Source organism: Ascaphus truei, chromosome 3, assembly GCF_040206685.1.
Source record: "Ascaphus truei isolate aAscTru1 chromosome 3, aAscTru1.hap1, whole genome shotgun sequence".
NCBI classification, from domain to species: Eukaryota; Metazoa; Chordata; class Amphibia; order Anura; family Ascaphidae; genus Ascaphus; species Ascaphus truei.
The window spans coordinates 166777123-166801679 of record NC_134485.1 but is presented as its reverse complement, the minus strand read 5'-3'; the positions used below and the strand labels follow the sequence as shown (position 1 = coordinate 166801679).

Below are 24557 nucleotides of genomic sequence, written 5' to 3'. Positions count from 1 at the left end.
ATTGGTCCCAAAGGGTATGTGGGTAGGCCTCCCTTGTGGGTAGTGGGTGAGGGTCATTAGGCCTCACGGGGTGTGGGGGGGGGGTAGTGGGGTAGTGTATGTGGGTGATGGTGGGTTAACCCCTTAATGACTGTAGCGGTTAATAACCGCTACGGTGATTAAGGGGTTAGGGGACATTACATTGGATGTTTTTATTCTTGTTTCTGTTTTCCAGAAGCGGATGGGGCATTAGCAGGATGAAGATGAGGATGTTCAACAGGAGTCCATCTGCTGATGTCAGCGTTTGTACATGAATCATGATGTTTTATTGCTGTGAGTTCTTATCATTGTTTATCATATAATTTCTTTTATATGTTTTTTAATTTATACAATTCCTCATGTGTATGTATGTGGTTTACTAAATATCCACATACACTTTCCTTGTTATGTGGTTTTAATATGGGTAATTATATGTGTAGTCGCTTTGTTTATATACATTTATGTATATCAGCTATTATACTGGCAGGTCTGACACGGTGGTTCTCATTGGCCCATCGCCAGTGCCGTGGTTTTATGTTTGGGCACTGACGATTGGCCTCTGGCTGCTCCGGTGCCACTCCTCTTTGATTAGATGAGCCCTTAAATACCGAGCCCTCCCCATAGTTGTCATTCCCTTTGAGAAAGTCACTGTCATGACGAAACGCGTCAGGGCACGTTATCGCGACACTATGTCATCACGCAGTGCGCGCTTTACGGCCGGAGAGCGCATGGATGATCTGAGGCTGAAAAATCTCTAAATTGCACTGATGCCGAGAGACATTGTTTCAAAGCACCCGACCACTGCTGGATGTGAACCGGAGGGACAATCTACCATCTGATGTGTTCCAGGACGGTGTGGCCTTGTTGGTGGTGATTATATATCACAAATTGCCTTTTTATCTTGTACCTTTGTGAGTGTTCTTAATCCCCTTGTCCTCTTTTTTATTGATTAAATGTACTGTTTCACACTATGGGACGTGCGCTCTCTGTTCTTCTCTCTCTCTCTATATATATACATACATATATATATATACAGTATATACATACATATATATATATATATATATATATATATATATATATATATATATACATATATACATATACAGTACATATATATATATATATACATACATAAATATATATACATATATATATACATATACATATATATATATATATACATATACATATATATATATATATACATACATAAATATATATACATATACATATATATATATACATATATATATATACACACATATACATATATATATATACATACACATATATATATATATATATATATATATATATATATATATATATATATATATATATATATATATATATATATAATACGATGACTAATTGAACTTGTTTGTTTAAAAATTATTTTTATAGTTATCCTACCTCATGGTGAAAGCTAGAATTACAATATCACAAACATTGGAGTCATAATTATGCATGTTTATTATTAATAATTTAAAGAAATATGTTTTTATTAGTTAAAAAATAATTAAATGATTATAATCTTGATATTTACTTAGTCATTTACTAGTCTCCGTTTGTGTTATGTTTACCTTTTATTTGTATTCATTTTTATTTTCATTTGTTATTCTCTCTCTCTTTCTTATATTTTAACATTTTATGATTGTCTATCGATTTAATAAAGTTTGTTTTGTTCAAATGCTTGGTCACCTGACTGCCCTGACCTATCAGAATCAGCACTAGGCTGCGTCTCGGCCTGAGTCAATAGCGTGAGATTATGACATCACTCTGAGTGCCAGACTTGTCTGGTAAGCAGGGATGAATGTTGGATCGGCGAGACGCGACGCGGGTCCATGATGCTCCTCCGGTAAGTTTTTGGCGCGAACGGTTTCCTTTATAAATGTTAATGTAAACACCGGTAATTACACCTTGATAAAGTCCTACGGAATGAAACGCGTAGGTGCGTTCTTTCACACTTGTTGCCATTGCGAGCTGATCAAATAAAGCCTTTGATTTTTACTTGGAGTTGCCCTGAAATCATCTTTTTCCTGCTAGGAAATTTTGCTGTGCTCCTACTGTATGTCCTATACCAACAAGACAGCTGAAGACTCCTTATATGCCAGACCATAAATTACACCTACTCTTACTAGTGAAGTAAAGGAATGGTTTCCTTCTGCTTATTACTGTGAATAGAAGGCAGAGGTAGTGAGCTTACCTCAATAAATGTATTTTAAACTAGAATGCTGCATCGATTGTGTGCACTAATATGTCTAAATAATGGGACAATGTGCTACTATACTAGCATATATGTTCACCTGTGTAATGTTTTTCCTTTATGGTTGCAAGGTATCTTGCTGCAGCTATTTTTATTTTGACAGTGTTACAATTTCCCTTTATGTTGATGTTGGTGAAAGTTCATAACTTTCAAGGCTATAACATTCAAGTTCATAACTTTTTCAGCCCCACACTAACTGCCCCTCCTTACATCTCAACCCTAATTTCTCGCTATACACCATCTCAACTCCTGCATTCTGCTCAAGGATATCTTCTCCCTACTTCTTTTGTATCTAAAACCTCTTTCCCACCTTAAACCTTTCTCACCACTGCCCCACAAATCTGTAATGCATTTCCCCTCAATATCCGACTGGCACCCTCTCTATCCACCTTTAAGACCCATCTTAAAACACACCTCCTTTAAAGCATATGGATAGCTCTGTGGCAGATACGATACACTTAATACATCGACCTTGGCCTCTTGCAGACGCACTTGCCAGAACACCCTCCTACTGGCTCTGTATGTTCTTTCTACCACTTAGATTATAAGCTCTTCGGGCAGGGACTCCTTTTTCTAATGTTACTTGTATATCTGAAGCACTTATTCCATGATGTGTTATATTATTATGTCACATGTATTACTGCTGTGAAGCGCTATGTACATAAATGGCACTATATCAATAAAGATATACATACATAACCGTTTTTTTACACTGGCTGACAATCTTTTCATCTTACAACCAGCAAGTTAAACAGGCACAAGTAATAAGAAAAAAAGCATTGATTATAATGTTAAAGTTTGATAGATCCTCCTTTATTATACTTATTTTTTTCCTAACGTCTTATAAGAACTCCCCAAACATCTTACAGCAAATAATTGTAAAGTCCCTTCATATAACAACTAGCTGATATACCCGGCGTTGCCCGGGATGTAATTTTCCCGCTCCCCCTCCATCTCCGCACCCCCTCTCTCTCCGCTCCCCCTGTCTCTCTCTGCTCCTCCCACCTGTCTCTCTCTCTCTCCATTCACCTCTCTCTCCCCATTCCCCTCTCTGTCCTCCTCTCTCTTTCTCCCCTGTTCACAGCAATCCGGTCCCCCCCTGCACATGAATGTGGCCCCCCTCCCTTCATAGCTCCAGTCCCCCCCACTGGTCACAACTCCACCCCCCCGTTCACAGCTGTGCCCTTCCCCCCATTCACAACTCCGTTCCCCCACACTCTCTCTCGCACACACACACACTCTCTCTCTCTCGCACACACACACACTCTCTCTCTCTCGCACACACACATACACACTCTCTCACACACACTCGTCTCTCTCTCGCACACACACTCGCCTCTCTCTCGCACACACACTCATCTCTCACTCGCACACACATTCGTCTCTCTCTCGCACACACTTGTCTCTTTCGCACACACACTCATCTCTCTCACACACACACTCGTCTCTCTCGCACACACTCGTCTCTCTCTCGCACACACACTGTCACACACAATGTCTCAGACACACTGTCACTTACACTGTGACACACACACACACGGTCACTCAAACTCATTCAAGTAGAAGCAGCCTCTCCTCCCCCCTCTCCCCCCATAGCTCACATGCAAAGTTCAGAAGCAGCAGCTCTCCTCTCCGCCGACACCATGGATCACCCTCTCTCTCTATCTCCCCCCTCCTTTCTCTCCTCGCCCCCTCTCACCCCTCTCTCTCTACCCCCCTCCTCTCTCTGGGGAGGGAGGAGGAGAGCGGAGGGAGGAGAGCGGAGGGAGGAGAGCGGAGGGGGAGAGGGCGGAGGGGGAGAGGGCGGAGGGAGGAGAGCGGAGGGTGGAGAGCGGAGGGAGGAGAGCCAGGGGCAACAGTGAGGGCGGGCGGCCAGGTGGAACCCCTGGGACTGCTCCACGGAGCCCTGGTGGAGAATGACTGTATATATAATGACGTCACCCTGCCTTGCACTCAGAGACCGCAAGAGCCAATAAGAGCCAAGGCCCGCCCCGTAGTCAGGCAATGAGAGCCAATGACAGCCAATAAGAGCGGCGCACAAACCCACAGACAAACATCGTGACAGACAAACATTTCAGTTTTATATATATATATTGATATAGATATATAGATAAACATACACCACATGCAAGTGATGATCTTTAAATCAATATAAAATCAAAACATGCAAACAACAAAAAACACAACAGAGCTTAACATTACAACTCTTCACCACCCATAACAATACAAAAAAACAATTCCAATATAAAGTGTTTTCTAAATAAAATCTAAAAAAGAAAAATCACACCAAATGGTAGGCAAAACCACTTAAAATCATATTAAAACAAACATAAAATGGCAACTTATGCCATGATAAAGCGCCAGCTACAGCGGGAAATGTGTCAGAGTGTTGCTTCAGTTTCCTCACGGGCACTATATGCCAATAGATTTTTATTGTTTTTGACCTTTGATCCTGCCTCCAGTTCTCTTTTTCTTCGGCTGTGCTCCACGGTACTTTTTTTTACTTTCCTGGATTTGGCTCGACGGGATTCACGCAAGGATGAACCAACAATGAAAAGAAGTGGAACCATGAGTACAGTGTTATTTCATGTTCTGGCTCTTTTGCCTTGGGAGCTGCTTCTACTGCTTATTTGGATCTAAGTGGCTGGGTCTCCCTGTGATCAATAATGTTGTTCTAGCTATTTGCGGGGCTATAATTGGTTTCTATCTCAGTACACTACAGTATATATATGATCCAGCATCAAAGTTTATACTATGGATTTCATCCTGATATACATCTAAGATATTATCAAAACTTTTTATCGGCTTGATTAAGGATAGCCTGCAGAACTACATGGAGATTCATTTCTCCTAAATACACAACTTATGAAAAATACAACAAATGAAAAGATATCAAATGGAAAAAGCAGAAATACAAAATGTAATGTTGTGCTCATCTCCAGAACAGCCTGGCCACTAAGCTGTAAAAGTCAACAATATAAAAATAAATGCAAGAATCAGCCCTCTTAATAGGACTGATGGTCTGACATTTCCTTATAAGGATTAGCCGAACTTCAGTACAAGTATACAAAACGAAATCTTTTATGTTATTGGACAAGAACAGAAACACAGTATTGTGCTGCTGTTCTTCTCTAATAAAATAAAGATTTTTTTTGATACTTACAGTATACTGAAGTTTAGCTGACCCTTATAAAGAGATGTCAGACTGTCAGTCCTATGAAGAGGGCCGTCTTGCATTTTTTTTTCTTCTTTTATTTTTTAACATAAGAAAGATTAAACATACTCTAAGGTATATAAACATGTGAAAAAACACGGAATACAAAACAAACATAATCAAACAATACAATAATATTGGTATCAGTAATCGGATGCACAGAGCAGCCTACGTGATAGCTTGATAATAATCACAGTGTAAATTCAAAGTTTACCCTGCCCAAAAGGCACATATAGGGCCACCATCTTCTAAATCACTGATAAGTATAAACTGTACAGTAGATGTATGATGAATGATTGATAAAGGTTATCTAAAGATGCAGAATTGTAGGAGAATTTGCCTAACAGTGGGAATGATTTAATATTTTTTTAATATTTGACTTGGCATAACACTTTCGTTTTTAATTAAAGATTGAAATTGCCTAGGTGTATTATTGTGGGAAGTGGAGAGTGCTAAAATTAAGCTCTGGTTGTTGTGGGAGGGGTTTTGGCATTTGGGAGAGTTTTAATACCATCTAAATATGCGTTACCCCCTTGTAGTTTTGAGCAACCATGTTTTTTTTTTCTTTTCTAAAAATGCAAACATTTGTGAAGCTTGTATAGCCTGATAACCTGGAGATGCTTATAATACTCAATGCAAGTCTTTTCAACATCTCACTTGTAAATGTGTAAGTACTTGTGTGTGCTCAGCAATGCATAATAGCAGTGTATATGAGAACCTCAACTATAAACTCTAGCAACCCTGATCTATGCCCTGATCAAATCATGGCAGGGGGAATAGAGGACCCTACAGTAGTGGTCTATTGCTAATAGGAAACCAGTGGATGTCTAGTATGCTGTGGCACTTCCTTGCAAATTCTCCATTAGCCACGCTGCCAACCGGAGAAGGAAACAAAGCGTATGACTGCCCTGGGATATTACACACTGATGTAATGACGTCAGTGCGGCGACCGATGAACTTTTCGTGCCATCATGACACTTGCGTCAATAGACTACTACTGTAGGATTCTCTATTCCCACTCCCAAAATTTGATTAGGGTTGCTAGAGTTTATAATTGAGGTACTCATATACAGCTCCAGCGGCCTTTATTCTAAAATGTACCCGGGTACATTTTCGTGATCCCGCATGGTTAGGGTGACCAGATTTTCAAAATGAAAAACCGGGACACATTAAAAAATTATTTATAAAACAAATGACATCACATGACGCACCCTGTTGCCATGACAACGAGACACTGCCGTCAGGCGGCGACATGTTGCCATGACAATGTGGCATCACGTGATGCCTCGGCGACATAATGCGTCCCGTTGTCAGGTCAACTTGATGCTGCGTGACGTCACGGAGTGGCTCATTGTTATGGCAATGAGCATTACGTGATGTCGCGCAGCTATGTTATCGGAATTTGGAGGGGAGGATACAGCCAAAGGCAAGATAAATATATAATAAATAGATCTAAAAAAAAATGTTATCTCCACACAGAGCCACTGACCCACACACCCACTGACCCACACAGACACACAGAGCCACTGACCCAGAGTCACTGACCTACATACAGTGAGCCACTGACCCAAACACCCACACACAGAACCACTGACCCACACACTGAGCCACTGACCCACACACCCACACAGAGCCACTGACCCACACACCCACTGACCCACACACACAGAGCCACTGACCCACACACCCACACACACAGAGCCACTGACCCACACACCCAAACAGAGCCACTGACCCACACACCCACACACACAGAGCCACTGACCCACACACCCAAACAGAGCCACTGACCCACAGACCTACACACCGATCCACTGACCCACAGAGCCACTGACCTACACACCGATCCACTGACCCACAGAGCCACTGACCTACACACCGAGCCACTGACCCACAGAGCCACTGACCTACACACCGAGCTACTGACGCACAGAGCCACTGACCCACACACCGAGCCTCTGACGCATAGAGCCACTGACCCACAGAGCCACTGACCCACAGAGCCACACACAGAGCCACTGACCCACACACCCACACACCCAGAGCCAGTGGCCCACACACCGCCAGCCACTGACCCAGAGCCACAGAGCCACTGACCCACACCCACAGAGCCACTGACCCACACGCACATAGCCAGTGACACGCACAGAGATACTGACACGCACAAAGACGCTGACACAGAGCCACACACACACAGAGCCACACATGTATTTATCTCCCCTGTGTCTCACTCGCTCTCCTCCCCTCCCGCCTCGCATGTATTTATCTCCCCTCCGTCTCACTCGCTCTCCTCCCCTCCCGCCTCGTATGTATTTATCTCCCCTCCGTCTCACTCGCTCTCCTCCCCTCCCGCGTCGCATGTATTTATCTCCCCTGTGTCTCACTCACTCTCCCCCCTCCCGCCTCGCATGTATTTATCTCCCCTGTGTCTCACTCGCTCTCCCCCCCTCCCGCCTCGCATGTATTTATCTCCCCTCCGTCTCACTCACTCTCCCCCCTCCCGCCTCGCATGTATTTATCTCCCGTGTCTCACTCGCTCTCCTCCCCTCCCGCCTCGCATGTATTTATCTCCCCTCCGTCTCACTCACTCTCCCCCCTCCCGCCTCGCATGTATTTATCTCCCCTCCGTCTCACTCGCTCTCCTCCCCTCCCGCCTCGCATGTATTTATCTCCCCTCCGTCTCACTCACTCTCCTCCCCTCCCGCCTCGCATGTATTTATCTCCCCTCCGTCTCACTCACTCTCCCCCCCTCCCGCCTCGCATGTATTTATCTCTCCCCTCCGTCTCACTCACTCTCCCCCCCTCCCGCCTCGCATGTATTTATCTCTCCCCTCCGTCTCACTCCCTCTCCCCCCTCCCGCCTCGCATGTATTTATCTCCCCTGTGTCTTACTCCCCCTCTCACTTGCCCCTACCTTACATCAATTACCACACTCTGCTCACACAATCCCCCCACAAAATACATACCAAAAACCCCACCCTGCAATACATAATAAAAATACCCGCCCCGCCAATACATATTAAAAAGACCCTTGCCGCCCCAATACATTTTTAAAGACCCCCACCCCCCATACATATTTTTAAAAAATTGGGCCGCACAGGTAAAATCATCATCATCATCCCCATATACCCACCCCCCGCATCTCCCATCTCTCTCTGTCCCGCCCAGCATCTCCCATCTCTCTCTCCCCCCCTGCATCTCCCATATCTCTCTCCCCCCCTGCATCTCCCATGTGTCCCCCCCCCCTGCATATCCCATGTGTCCCCCTCCCCTGCATCTCCCATGTGTCCCCCTCCCCTGCATCTCCCATGTGTTCCCCTCCCCTGCATCTCCCATGTGTTCCCCTCCCCTGCATCTCCCATGTGTCCCCCTCCCCTGCATCTCCCATGTGTCCCCCTCCCCTGCATCTCCCATGTGTCCCCCTCCCCTGCATCTCCCATGTGTCCCCCTCCCCTGCATCTCCCATGTGTCCTCCTCCCCTGCATCTCCCATGTGTTCCCCTCCCCTGCATCTCCCATGTGTCCCCCTCCCCTGCATCTCCCATGTGTCCCCCTCCCCTGCATCTCCCATGTGTCCCCCCCTGCATCTCCCATGTTTCTCCCCCCCCCCCGCATCTCCCTTGTGTATCTCCCCCCCCGTATCTCCCATGTGTCTCCCATGTCTCTGCCCCCCTGCATCTCCCCCATATGCCTACCTCAGGCGGCTGGGGTTCGGCGGAGGTGGCTGCGGAGGCGGGTTGAGGTAGGAGGCGGCAAGCTCTGGCACGCGCTCACTAAAAGTAGGCACCGGAGGTGCCGCACTGCTAGCGAGCGGCTGGGGTGCCGGTCCGGAGGGAGGGACAGCCAGGGACCGGGGGGAGTGCCGGGGACCGGGGGGGGAGGGCCGGAGAGCCGGGGACCAGGGGGGGGGGGAGCCGGGGACCGGGGGGGAGGGCCGGAGAGCCGGGGACTGGGTGGGGAAGGGCCGGAGTGCCGGGACCGGAAGGAGGGCCGAGGGGGAGGGCCGGAGTGCCGGGGACCGGGGAGGAGGGCCGGAGAGCCGGGGACCGGGTGGAGGAGGGCCGGAGAGCCGGGGACCGGGTGGGGGATGGCCGGAGTGCCGGGACCGGAAGGAGGACCGAGGGGGAGGGCCGGGGACCGGGGAGGAGGGCCGGAGAGCCGGGGACCGGGTGGGGGAGGGCCGGAGTGCCGGGACCGGAAGGAGGACCGAGGGAAAGGGCCGGAGTGCCGGGGACCAGGGGGGTTGCCGGGACCGAAGGGAGAACTGGTGACCGAGGGCCGGAGTGCTGGGGGGAGGAATTTTGGGGAGGGAGAGCCGGGGAAGGGCCGAAGGGGCTGGAGTGCCGGGGGGGGGGGCATCCTCTTACCTTAAGCCAATCCCCTGTGGCCCGGTATTCAAAGCCCCGCCCCCGCATCCTCTTACCTTAAGCCAATCCCCTGCGGCCCGGTATTCAAAGCCCCGCCCCCGCATCCTCCATCCAATCCCCTGCTTCCCGGCAGCATTCTAAGTCCCGCCCCCGGCATTCTCCTTCATTCAGTCCCCCCGGCAGCATAAAATACTTACCGCGCCGCATTCTCCTCACCGCCGCTGCCCCGCAATACCGGGACCAGGGACAAAAACCGGGACAAAAACCGGGACAAAAACCGGGACAACTTAAAACCGGGACAGGACACAAAAAACCGGGACTGTCCCGGTAAAACCGGTACGAATGGTCACCCTACGCATGGTGGACCTGAGATGTTGAGTTGCAGGCTACGAGACGCAGTAACACCGCAGGGTCCCTGCTGTGTGAATGCTACTGTAGTCTGCCTTTCTGTAATAGACGCGCAGTAAGAGGCTGAATCAGTCACTCTAACTGCGCGCCTCTCACAGGCAATAGCAGGGGGTTTATTAACATTCTAATATTACACTAATGTAGCAGATGGTCTCCGTAGCTGAACCCATTTAATTTAAGGTCCGGGGACCCGTTACTTCCCAAGTTACCGGCCCCGTTATGGGGTGCCGGTATCCCCATGTTAAAATCCTGTGGGTGAACAAAGGAACATAGGGCACAACGGGTTTAGCAAATCAAACTCATTTATTGAGCCAACACAGTGTTGGCTCAATAAATGAGTTTGATTTGCTAAACCCGTTGTGCCCTATGTTCCTTTGTTCATCTGTTCAGGACTGATTGCAGGCTTTCGTGCAAACATTGGAGCACCGGTAGCTGTATCATTATTTTTCTTTTTGAGGTGTGCAGCATTTCTCTTATATTGTCTGGAAAATCCTGTGGGTCACATGACCGTGGGATCTAAACAATGCAGAGGGATACCGGCAAACCATAACAGGGCCTATATCTCGGGAAGTAGGGGATCCCCGAGGCTGAAATCAACTTTGTTCAGCTCAGGAGACCCCCTGTTCACACACAATAAATAAAAATAAAAATGTAAGCAGCTTCATTACCTTAGCGGCCATGCAATGCCATGCAAATTTATTTAACAAAAATAAAGCCAAAATGGAGAAGCTATGTGGGAAAAACTAAGTGCACCCTTACTGCTTCCATAGGAATTACGATGCTAAGTAGCAGACAGGTGCTGCTAATCAAATGCCCTTGATTAATTGATCATCAGCAAGTGTGACCACCTCTATAAAAGCTGACGTTTTAGCAGTTTGCTGGTCTGGAGTATTCAGGTGTGTGTTAACACCATGCCAAGGAGGAAAGACATCAACAATGATCTTAGAGAAGCAATTGTTGCTGCCCATCACTCTGAGAAGGGTTTTAAGGCCATTTCCAAACAATTTAAAGTCCATCATTCTACAGTGAGAAAGATTATTCAAAAGTGGAAAACATTCAAGACAGTTGCCAATTTTCCCAGGAGTGAACATTCCAGCAAATTCACCACAAGGTCAGACCATGCAATGCTCAGAGAAATTGCAAAAAAAAACAAGAGTTACATCTCACACTCTACAGGCCTCAGTTAGCATGTTAAATGCTAAAGTTCAAGACAGTATAATTAGAAAAAGACTGAACAAGTATGGTTTGTACAGTATGGAAAGTGTAAGGATCCACGCTGTGGGTATACCCGCGTCCAGGGCATCCTTACCTTTTTCTCAGGCTATTCAGGCTCCCCAGCGGCATTCCCTGCTCCTGGCTGCTTTCCCTGCACCTCCTTCCCACGCGCGTCAGCCCTACGGGCGCGAGCGCACCCAAGCCGCCATTGGTTGGTGCCAGACGCCTGACTCCGCCTCCGCTGACGCGGCACACGCTCCTTGCGTGTCGCCGCTCGGGTCCCATCAGCTCCGCCTCCCCACTTCTCCCTCCTTACTTGACCCTTCCCCTGTCCGTCCCTCTGCTCCTCCCCTTCTTCTCTCTGCTCCTGGATCCTCCGTTGCACCTTCCCCATGTTCCGCCTCCTCGGACGTCACGCACTTGCCCGGCACGCACCCGTTCTATCTGCCTTGCCTCTCAGGTCCTCCTTCCCTTTCTGTCCCTTCCCTTGTCCATCCCTCCGTTCCTCCCCTTACACTGACCACTCCCTTTGCCTCTAGCAACTCTCCTCTATCTGGGCCTTATCTTGCTCACTTCTCTGTTCCTCCCCTCACTCCCATTGGTTTCAAACTTCCTCACTCTGCTCTCCTATTAGGTTCCTCTTCGGGCCGCTCCTCCATCACTCCCCTTTCTCTGATTGGTCCCAGCCCCCTATATAATCCCTCTTCTCCATTTCCTCTTTGCTCTGCATAGCTTCTGTACCTTGGTGCTGTCTGCTGTTGCCTGGCCTCTTTTGTCTTTTCAGTGCTGCTCTTGTCCCTGGAATCTTTACTGACCTCCCTGGATTTGACCCTTGCTTTGAACTCTACTACACTGCTCTCTGGAACCCTTTGGACCTTGCTTTGGACTTCTACGCTGCAGACCTCTACAACCCTTGGACACGGCTTACGGACAATCGATTACGCTGCCCTCTCCAACCCACGACCCTTGGCATACGAACTTTACCCTTCTATGCCAGAGCTGTCAAGTACGGTATAATCGTTTCTTGTTACCCGGACCACCTACGCTACTACCACACTCTGGCCGTGCCCCCGTTTGCTACTAGGTGTGTGGTTTTACCCTTTCCACCTCAGTTCCGGGGTCTCGTCTGGCTTGTGGGCAGGCCGAGCATTACAGAAGGGTTGCCAGGAGAAAGCCTCTTCGCTCTAAAAAGAACATGGCAGCATTGCTTAGGTTTGCATCTGAACAAACCATAAGACTTCTGGAACAATGTCCTTTGGACAGACGAGACCAAAGTTGAGATGTTTAGCCATAATGCACAGCGCAACGTTTGGCAAAAACCAAACATAGCATATCAGCACAAACACCTCATACTAACTGTCAAGCACGGTGGTGGAGGGGTGTTGTTATTTGGGCTTGTTTTTGCAGCCACAGGACCTGGGAACCTTGCAGTCATTGAATCGACCATGAACTCCTCTGTATACCAAAGTATTCTAGAGTCAAATGTGAGGCCATCTGTCCGACAGCTAAAGCTTGGCCGAAATTGGATCATGAAACAGGACAATGATCCCAAGCACACCAGCAAATCTACAACAGAATGGCTGAAAAAGAAAAGAATCAAGGTATTGCAATGGCCCAGTCAAAGTCCAGACCTCAAACCGATTGAAATGCTGTGGCTGAACCTTAAGAGAGCTGTGCATAAACAAATGCCCACAAACCTCAATGAACTGAAGCAACGTTGTTAATAAGAGTGGGCCAAAATTCCTCCACAACGATGTGAGAGACTGATAAAGTCACACAGAAAACGATTACTTCAAGTTATTGCTGCTAAAGGTGGTTCTACAAGCTATTGAATCATAAGATGTACTTAGTTTTTCACACATGCCTTCTCCATGTTGGCTTTATTTTTGTTAAATAAATCATGACACGGTGTAATATGTCATGTGTTGTTGTTCATCTGAGCTTGTATTTACTTAATTTTTAGACCTGCTAAGGAATAGATGATTGTTATTATGTCCTGATATGTAAAACCATGGAATTCAAAGAGGGTGTACTTTCTTTTTCACATGACTGTATGTATGTATGTATGTATGTATGTGTATATATATATATATATATATATATATATATATATATATATATAGTAACACCTCCCCCTCTTAAAGGGTTACAAGCAGTATATATATGTGTGTGTGTGTGTGTGTGTGTGTGTGTGTGTGTGTGTGTGTGTGTGTGTGTGTGTGTGTGTTATGGTGGGTAAAAAAAGTGACAAAAACCCTCCACAGCAAAGTATATAGCAAATGGAAATATTACTGTATGCTCATTTGCATGTCTTAGACAGGTCTGCAACCCCGCCTTGCATCATTATCACCCAGCACACAGCACTTTCACTGCAGCAAGGGATTCTGGGAAATTACATGCAAATAAGCACACAGTGTGCTGGTTGATAATGGTGAAAGGCGGGGTTGCAGACCTGTCTAAGACATGCCAATGTGCATACAGTAATATTTCCATTTGATATATATATATATATATACAGCTAAACCCCGTTATAACGCGCCTCGTTATACCGCGATTCGGTTATAACGCGGTTTTCCCGTGGCTCCCGTTTTTAAAAAAAAAAAAAAAAAAAAAAAAATTTTTTAATTTTTTTTTACATTTTTTTTTTGCACACTGCACACACTCACTGCACACACACTGCTCATTGCTCACACTGCCACACTGCACACACACTGCACACTGCACACACACTGCTCATTGCTCACACTGACACACTGCACACACTCACTGCACACACACTGCTCATTGCTCACTGCCACACTGCACACACACTGCACACTGCACACACACTGCTCATTGCTCACACTGACACACTGCACACACACTGACCACACTCACGCACACTCACACACACTTACGCACACTTACAGACACTCACACACACTCACACACACACACACACACACACACACACACTTACACACACTTAGACACTCACACACACTCACACACACTTACACACACTTACACACACTTAGACACTCACAGACACTCACACACACTTACACACACTTAGACACTCACAGACACTCACACACACTCACACACACTCACACACACTTACACACACACTCAGACACTCACACACACTCACACACACTTACACACACTTACACACACACTCAGACACTTACACACACTCACAGACACTTACCCACACTCACACACCCATATACACACACACACTTTCTCTCCCATATATACATACACACACACTCTCTCACTCTACACAGACGGGCCGCGACCAGCACCACCACCCGCTCCCCCCCCTCCTCCCGCGCAGGCAGCGGGAGCACCGGGGACAGCGGTGGGGAGAAGAAACCCCCCGCTACAACCTCCATGCAGGCAGCATGGTTCTGAGGTAAGCGGCGACCTGAGGGACATCCCCACTCCCATCTCCTGCCCCGCGGCCTGTCCCGCGGTGACAGGGTGAAGCGGGGACAGGAGGGACATCCCCGCTCCCATCTCCTGCCCCGCGGCCTGTCCCGAGGTGACAGGGGGAAGCGGGGACAGGAGGGACATCCCCGCTCCCATCTCCTGCCCCGCGGCCTGTCCCGCGGTGACAGGGTGAAGCGGGGACAGGAGGGACATCCCCGCTCCCATCTCCTGCCCCGCGGCCTGTCCCGAGGTGACAGGGGGAAGCGGGGACAGGAGGGACATCCCCGCTCCCATCTCCTGCCCCGCGGCCTGTCCCGAGGTGACAGGGGGAAGCGGGGACAGGAGAGACATCCCCGCTCCCATCTCCTGCCCCGCGGCCTGTCCCGCGGTGACAGGGGGAAGCGGGGAGCGGAGGGACATGCCCGCTCCCATCTCCTGTCCCGCGGGATGAATATGCGCTAAAGCGCGGCGGCCATTTTTTTTTCTCGCGACCCCGTTAGTAACGCGGTGGTCTCGGGGTGGACCCCGAGACCCGCGTTATAACGGGGTTTAGCTGTATATATATATATATATATATATATATATATACATACACACATACATATTTGTCTTTATATATCTCAAAAACTAAGTGCAATCAACTATCAAATATTAAATATGAATGACAGTTTGTACTGATTCTTCCATCTCTCATAAATTTTAATATTTCTCCAATTTGAGGGGAAAAGATCAATAAATTAAATACAAATGTCCAGTAAGGGGTTGATATTTGGCTGTATATTTTGTATAATACTTTAAAATTGGGATACAATACCTTGACACAGATTCATGGAGTACTGGGATGGGATAGCACACTTGAGCCAGTGTTTAATCCTTTTATTTTATCATTTTGCTAAAGTAATAAACAAAATAAGTGAAGAAAAGTTAGCCCGCTACTGGACATGTATTTATATATATATGTAGGCAGGTCCCCTACCTCCCGGTCCGTGGTGTGGGGAGACGGTTGCAGAGCTGCAGGGAGCGCTCCGGTGCTTCGGAGCCCCGCGGTGGACGCTGCCATATTGTAATTAGCTGCGCATGTGCGACAGAGATCCTGCGCATACACAGTACAAGAATAGTTGCGGCAGCCATTAGACCAGCTCCGCAAGAGACAAGTCCCATCAACCCCAGGGGCTGTATACCACGTGGGGCCTGACAGCCAATAGGAAAGCTAGATACACGGCAGGCTAAGAGTTACATTTGGCGCGCTTGGCACCACGCTTCAGTCAGGAGCAGGATGGAGAGGTGGAAGGTAGTGTCCAGGGAGCAGTGCTCCGCTAAACTAGGCCAGATCTTTCCCTTTCAATTTTTTTCTATAGCAACCATTTGCAAAGTGACATCCCCTTCGTCTTCTGATACCGGCTCAGGCACACCCCATTTTCATCCCTGCCCTCTCTCTAGCAGTGCACCAATTGTATCTAGTCACTGCCTTGTCACATGATCTTCCATACAGAAATTTGCATCTTTGGTCCTCTTCTGCTGCACTTAGTCATTTACTGAACCTCCAAGCCGAACCTTCGCCAATCGATCACAGGAGAATGGATCAATCAGCAACTTTTTTTTTAAACGGAAGCTTTAAAAAGTCACTACTTAATCAGGCATGAGAATTATTTATATACTGTAAGACTCTGTGCTGCAACACTAATGCAAAAACAGAAGAGTTATCAAAATCAATCTGATAACTTTGCTGCTGCATAGACACATTAAAGCATTAATTCAATGCTGCTCACAATTGTTTTATTATTTTTATAACTTACCTGAAATGGGGCATCCCACAGAGGTGATCTGTGGTCCCTCAAAATCCAAGGACCCCCTGGTTCCCGAGAGTGGAACAGGGGTCAGGGCTCACTTCCCCATAAATTAAGGACCATACCGTATTTATATTGCTATGTGTGTCAAAACCTGCACAAAGAAATATAAATATTGTGGGACCCCGGAGGTTGGGGGACCCTGGATGGGGATTCCCCCCGGTTCAGGCAAGGTTACGGCAAACTGCGATCACGTGACCACTCCATAAAATGGTCACCTGAACACACATCCCTTAATCAGGAAATGCCATGTCCCTGAATTACAGATCGTGTTTCCGATGTCCCCTAGGAAATGAGCACTCTAAGGACATGACTTAGCCACTATGTCATGTGGCCCCTGCAATGCCAGACCCCATGAGGTAGTGGCTATGTCTTGGGGCACCAAACTGGTTAAAGTTTGTAATCTGCTACCATTGCCTTGAATAAGGTAAGAATTCCTTTAGTGAGATTTTGACTCTTTATAATATATTTCTTTCATGCTTAATGTTAACAAAAGTGGGAATGGAAACTAGGCATTATTACATCCAATGGTCTTAAAATGTCAGGTAATTCATAGGGGCTGTACCACATTGATAAGTTACTTAAAATAATGTTTTAACTGCAATGTAATTTGCTTCCTTAAGAAGATTTAATTAACCTAAAGTAAAAATTTAACTTATTAGTGTAGCCCTGGTAAGAAATGGGGCTATAGTTCTATCCTCCTCCTGGTATTATCCCTGGTAAAAGCAGGTTGCCAGGAGTTATCATGGGTTTCCCCCACTTCAAGCACTGCCCTGAGTGGTGGAGGTAGGTCACCTGACCCTGTGTCAAAGCAAGAGACACAGGGGCGGTACCTGCTGAGATCATAAAAGAGCAGTGCATTTCCCATTTAGTCTGTGTGTTCTGTTTGTCTGACAGTAGTGATAGTGAGTTAGGAGGAGAGGAGTGATCAGCTCATGAGTAGAGCTGATCTAGCTACAGTTAGTGAGGTGGAAGCAAATACCTGTCACCCTACTTAGGGGGTGAGGGAAGAGCTAACCCCACTCTGGATGCCTTTGGTCCAGAGTGGCGGCAGGGACATCACAAGGGAGAACAATTAGTTGACCGTGTATCAACTGTACCTGTCGGCAGCTGCTGCTTCCCAAGTGAATAAAGAGACTTCTGCTTTTAAAGATAATCCTTGTGTGAGACTGGAATCTCTCATCCCGGTGAGGGGAATCTCTGTGGTTTTCTATAGATGGAGGCGCTGCACCATTGAACCAGAACGAAGGCATCCACCCCAGTAACCTGTTCCTGTTATCTCCCATGTCATCGCGGGAGACTCAGGCCCTCCTGTTGCCAGCAGGTATGCACCACACAGAGACACCTAGCCAGACCCCAGAACACCTTAGGGGACCCGATCTGCGATTAAGGGGGGGGAAGATGGGCTAGATTAGTACTGTATACAGATGTAGCCAACGCTATTGCACCCAATGGCGCAATGCAGCAGGACATGTACAACGCACTAGTGGGAGAAGCAGCCATTGTTTTTAACCAGTGGTGCACAAGAACGGGCCACCGCGCTATAACACCCGCGGGAGCGCACATTTTCTTTGAGCCTGTTAATGCTATTTTTTTTAACTAACGAGGACATAACAATTACTTGACAGCGAACAAAATGAGAAACAATTAAGTTGACAAACATTATTATAACCAAAAACATTAGCTAAAGATTTTACAAACAAAGCTTTTGTTTACCATGGAAATGTTAAAAGTTTAAAATGTTTTATATAAAATGCTTCACATGTCCGAATTTCTTTTTAAAAGGGCAAAGAGGGACCAAGGCTCCAATTCCTGTGATTACAGTCACCACTTACCATTGGTACTTTGGTATCTTGGTGTTCTTTTTGGTCCTGTTTGACCTTTTATTTTCGACTATGATTTAAAATAAAGTACATGGGACTATTTTTACAGAGATATCCTGCAGAATTAAAGACAAATATCTCAGGAATCAGAGCATTGTGGAGATTGTGGCACTGTGGATCAGCTCCTGGAGATAATTTAATTAAAAAAAGATGTATATATGAGCAATGCACTTTTAATCACCCTCAGAAGCCCAATATTAATGTAACACATATAATGTTAGTATCTTGACCCTTGAGCAGACTTTGTGGTTTAGAAAAAAAAAATCCAGCATGAACAGGAGGGAAGTAAAAAAAGGAACCATAGACAATGCTTTTAAACTCATGGGTGGTAAATTCAGAGGAAATACAAGGACACTTTATATTTTTCACTTAAAGTGCAGTAGGTGTGTGGAGTTTATATAATTTCATACGTGGAGATTAAATGTAGGTAGTGACACTTTTTGGGGCGAATACACATGATCAGATGAACTCCTAAAGTAAAGAGCTTTCAAACGTCACGGGTAACTTCAAGTTTATGCTTATATATTTTGTAGCAAAGTAATGAAGGTTACATATGTTTCTAGAACAACAGCTAAATAAGTTAATGAAAACAGCACTACAATTGGACTTTCTATATTGTATGTATAATAAAATTACTCCAGATGGAAATTTGTTATGTGTATTGAAGTGCATGTGTGTGTGGTATGTATGGATGGTGTGTGTGTATATAAATTATGCATGGAGGGTGTGGTGTGGGTGTGCATATGATGCATATAGTGTGTGTGCGTGCGCATGTTTGCATGCGTGAGTGCGTGCATGCACGCATATTCAGTGGCGAGAACAAGTTTGTGAACCCCAATAATAATTACAGAAATGCCATGATAACCTTCTTCAATCAAACCAATCTGTTCTTAAATATCCAATAGGGTTTATATTAACCGTCTTTCCAATCAAAATGATGTCTGAATTTGACAAACAATGAGTAATTAAGAGTCTGTATATGTGCAAAAGTAAGTAAAACCCTGATTTTATCAGCTAAATTAAAGGGGATCATTAGATTAATGTGTTTAAATAAGTAGGTAGATCTTCAGGGGTGAGTTTGGGAGGCTCCACCCTATATAAAGATCAAAAAGTTTGTGCGTTAGGTCTTCACCATACATGTGTGTGGAAACATGTAAGGCTATGATCAAAATAAATGTATAAGGCCCTCAGAAAAGCAGTTATTGATGCTCATCACTCTACAAGGGGCTATAAAAACAATTTCTAAAGATTTGGGGCCCCACCAATCCTCTGTCAAACAGATTTGTCAAGACCACAGTCACTCAAACCAGGAGCAGTCGTCTCTCCAAGAACAAACCGGAAAATCATCCAGGAAATCACAAATAAACCCAGAGTAACATCCAAGGATCTGTAGGCCACTCTTACATCGGCTAATGTAAGTGTTCATGACTCAATTATCAGAAAAAGACTAAACAAAAATGGTGTTCATGGAAGGATAGCCAGGAGGAAACCACTACTCTCTAAAAAGAACATTGCTGCCTTGTAAAGTTCACCAAAGAGAGCACATAGGTGATCCCCAAGACTTCTGGAACAATGTTCTCTGAACAGACGAGTTAAAGGTATAACTTTTTGGCCTCAATGAGAACCATTATGTTTGGGGAAAAACCAAACTGCGTTCAAACAGAAGAACCTCATCCCAGCCATCAAGCATGGTTGACGGCTTGCCATCATTGACTCAACCATGAATTCTGCATTGTATCAGAAGATTCTAGAGGAGAATGTCAAGCCATCCGTCCATGAGCTGACGTTAAAAACGGAAAATGGGTCGAGTTGAAGCAGTTCTATAAAGGAGGAATGGGCCAAAATTCATCAAAACCAACGTGAGAAACTGACCAGCAGTTACAGGAAATGCTTACAGTAGTTGAAGTTATTGCTGTGTGCCACCAGGTACTTTTCTCACATGGATATTAAATGTTGAATCATGTGTGGATAAATAAATGTTTAAAAAGTATAATATTTTTGTGTTTGAAATATATGAAAATCCAAAGGGTTTCACAAACTTTTTATACACACACACACACACACACACACACACACACACACACACACACACACACACACACACACACACACACACACACACACACACACACAGTGTGTATCTGGTGTGCATGTTTAGTGTCTTTGTATGTGTATGAGAAAACTACATTGTATAGTGTGTTGCATGTATCATATGTGCATGCGTCTGTGTATGGTATGTGGGCCGCCTGATTCTTGGGCCAGTTTGTTGAGCTTGTCCCCACAGGGTTAAAATTTGCCAGGCAGTCCCTGAGTGTAGGTCAAAAATACATGTAAAAATAAAAATGTTGTTAATTTATGGAGGCCAAAATAAATGCTTTTTGCCAATGTCTGTGTCTGTGTCAACACACTAGAGGAAATGAACATTTCCACCATTTGTTTTCTTAACAGATGGAGACAGAAAGTGTATACAGTTCACAATTAATTAAATACCTAAAAGGTACTAGATAACTCCTTCCACAAACTTATTCTTGTTTTCTCATATTGCAAGGGGTCTATCTATCAGGGTATAGGAAAGTATTTATTTACAACATTTATTTTTACTTTTTTATTTCTGACCGTGTCAAATGTAAAAAGCTACAGTATGTGAAAGTCCAATGCATAATTATAACTATGCATATGAAAAAGATATACTGTACCGAATTTGGATCAAAAGTTATGCAAATGGCATAATTTTCAGGTTAAGTCTCCTAATGTCAATGCATCAAAGCCCTTTCCCCTTGCTGTCTGTTATAGCTTTTCATTTTGGAAGCTTTAATGATGGGTTTTATGACACATCATTAAAATGGGCTATACTTTATACAATTATGTTAGTGTGTTTCATTTTTAATGTTTTACGATGGCCAACAAACATACAAGGTCTAAGGTGTCAAAAACTTCCCTGGTTAACAATATGCCTCAGACATAATCAGCGCTATCTCAGTTTTTAGAATAAGGGCCATAGTCTCTATAGTTCACCATAATGATACATACTCAAGGTATACTGAATGTACAATGGCTTCAAGTAAAATGTGCTCTTGTTTATAAATTGTGATAACTGCTTACCTTTACATGATGAATGAGACGTTGAGTTACATTCACTTTGTATGTCTGTATACCCAGTTCTTTTGCCACCCGTAGTATGCGATTTTGTGTTGGTCCTACATATGCACCACCAACATCCACATACTGAACTTCTTTGTTCTGTTGAGTAAATAAACAGGTGTACATACTTCATACACGATATATAATATAGTAATAAGGAATAGCTTCCACACAATAACAGATTTTTAAACAAGATTCTATATGGTTTCAAATGCAACTTGCCATTTATATTAAGACTATAAAATGAATATCACAATATTTAAGCTTTAAAGAAACAAATGTATATATTTTTTGGTTAGGGTAGCTTTGAAACATTACAACGATCAGAAAATCCGATGATAATAAAGGTTTGTTTGACCATGGTGCAACATGGAATTTCATTGTTCACAATTACTGTAAATAATATGTATTTGATTGATTATTGGTATAACTCAATTATTACCAACGTGTGATCTGTTACAGAGAACTATAATGTTCTACGTTTCATCCTGTAAGCCAGTAAAAAAATTCGCGTACTAGCCAGTTGCTAGAGTTGTGCATTGGAAAATCACCTCAGAAAGAATGCTATGTACTGTAGTGTGTCTGGTTTATATAAATCATTGCTGATACAGAAGTAGTAGCCACTCATCTTTCACCTGCTGAAATTCTATGCAATGTCACAGAAAAAAAATCTATCTATCCTTATGTATGTATGAAAAACTTGAGACTCCATGCAAACATAGAATTAAATAAATACATTTTACACACATGAAGAGTGTTAGGATTATTAAAATAAATAAGAACTTCTATGGACTTTAAATTCCATGCTGTCTGTTTCACAGCAGAGGTCAGACACTGCACACTAAGTAGCAAGAAATCATTTTAAAGTACATTTTAAAGATACTGTTTGTTTTCCGTACTTGTTATATCTTGCCTTTTTAAGTATTCTTGTAGTGGTTTTTAATATTAGTTGTTCCTGAGCTTCTTCCCAGGAGAAAGCCTGTCCTGCGCTCAGGCAATTAGTTCCAGCACCCATAGGTGTCAATTAGGGTCACAAAGAATGGAGCAGGAGAGTGTGATGACGGACCTGAAGATAGGTCAGAGCTGGGAAGGGAAACCTTACCTATGTAAGCTCACAGACCTCGGTCCCGCTCTCCTCTAAGCTCCGGTTCTTGACGTGCAGCCTTCTAAAGATACGACATGGAAGAAAGGAGTTCCGGCGCCACTGCCCGTGACAAACTTCAAGGTACTTCCGGGTTAGTAGAAAAACTTTATTGAAGCCTCACAAACACACGGCTACACCACGATCTCCCCTCAACGCGTTTCACGCTAGGAACAGCGATCCAAGACGAAGCGCTGTTCCTAGCGTGAAACGCGTTGAGGGGGAGATTGTGGTGTAGCCGTGTGTTTGTGAGGCTTCAATAAAGTTTTTCTACTAACCCAGAAGTACCTTGAAGTTTGTCACGGGCAGTGGCGTCGGAACTCATTTCTTCCATGAGCTTCTTCCCAGCATTCATTTGTGGGTTTTTTTTCTATCAATTTATAGAAACAAGTTAATTTGAGTTCAAGATCAAAGGTTTTGTGGTCCTTTTTCACTTCATTGCACAGATTAACAGGAGGTGTTTGAATTACTTCTGGTATTGTAGTGGTTATTTGTGATGATTTTTTTTTTCACATGATTAATAATGTTTTCGGTTGAAACAAGAACTTACATACATAGTAGTTCACAGGAAATATTCCTTACTACTACTGTATATTAAAAAAAAAGATTTTATATACATTACCAGATAGTAGCAGGAAGATCAGACTCTTGGCATACTTGAAACATCCCTTAGAAGTGTAAGGTTGTATTATGGTTCTCTAACAAATTACATTTATTTAGTAACTGCTTTAAAGGGTTTTCAATTTTGCTTCTTTAAGCACAGTCCTGTTTCCTTTCCCTGTGCTACTGTGTAAATTGGAAGAAGATTTATACATTTTAGGAAAAGCTAGAGAGATTAGATGGATATGTATGTACAGTAATTTAAATTTCCGTGGCTGCTTTTAGAAGTATTACAAATGACACAACATGGCTGCCCATGAAATAAATTGAAGGCAATGCATTGCTGATGGCAGTCACTGTTGTATATACTCACTTTAGAATATCTGGTGCTATTTCTTTTCTTTCAGATTTAGTATTACTTCTAATAAATATACTAGCTTGAGCTGTTACTCAAAAATGCCATACTCACTCTTATTGTATGGGTTCTTCCTCCAACCCTGTCACGAGCCTCCAATACCACAACACTGAGTCCTGACTCAACAAGTAATTTAGCAGCGGAAAGGCCTAGAAAAACAATAGTACATTTATTTTTATAATATTACTTAACATTATAAACACAGTGAGGCTTATTGAATAAGCTGCAATCGTGCCTGTCACGTACGGCACACCTGTGAGCATGCGACCTGCATACGGGACAAGTGTTAATACACAGCTCGCAAGCTGGCCCACTTTTCACCTTCACAAAAGTCCCTCAAATGAACAATATCTCCCCTCAATCCGTCCCCATATATTATCGGTCACGAGCAGCACACAAGTGAGCATGTGACTTAAATATGCAACCAGGGTCAATACACACAGCTAATCTAGCCAACTCACCTTCCTCCTGCCTAAGGTACTTTCAATGAGTTAATATTAACCCCTTAATTATTATTAGATCTATCCATTCCCACCTCCCAAAAATTATGCAAACATATGTAAATTAATCTGACCAGTGTCTCAGGTCTCTGTTTATTACAGAAAAAACTATGCGAAACACAC

General features: G+C 44.6%; 1 protein-coding gene across 1 annotated transcript in view; it reads right to left on the bottom strand.

Annotated features, from left to right (window-relative positions):
* LOC142489262 (amine oxidase [flavin-containing] A-like) overlaps nt 1-24557 on the bottom strand; it is a 182786-nt gene that overhangs the window by 118472 nt on the left and 39757 nt on the right. The window contains exons 2-3 of the mRNA XM_075589722.1: nt 23989-24083; nt 21740-21877 (exon numbers count right to left, since the gene is read on the bottom strand). Of these exons, the coding sequence (XP_075445837.1) occupies nt 21740-21877; nt 23989-24083 (233 nt within the window). The remainder of the gene's footprint in view (nt 1-21739; nt 21878-23988; nt 24084-24557) is intronic.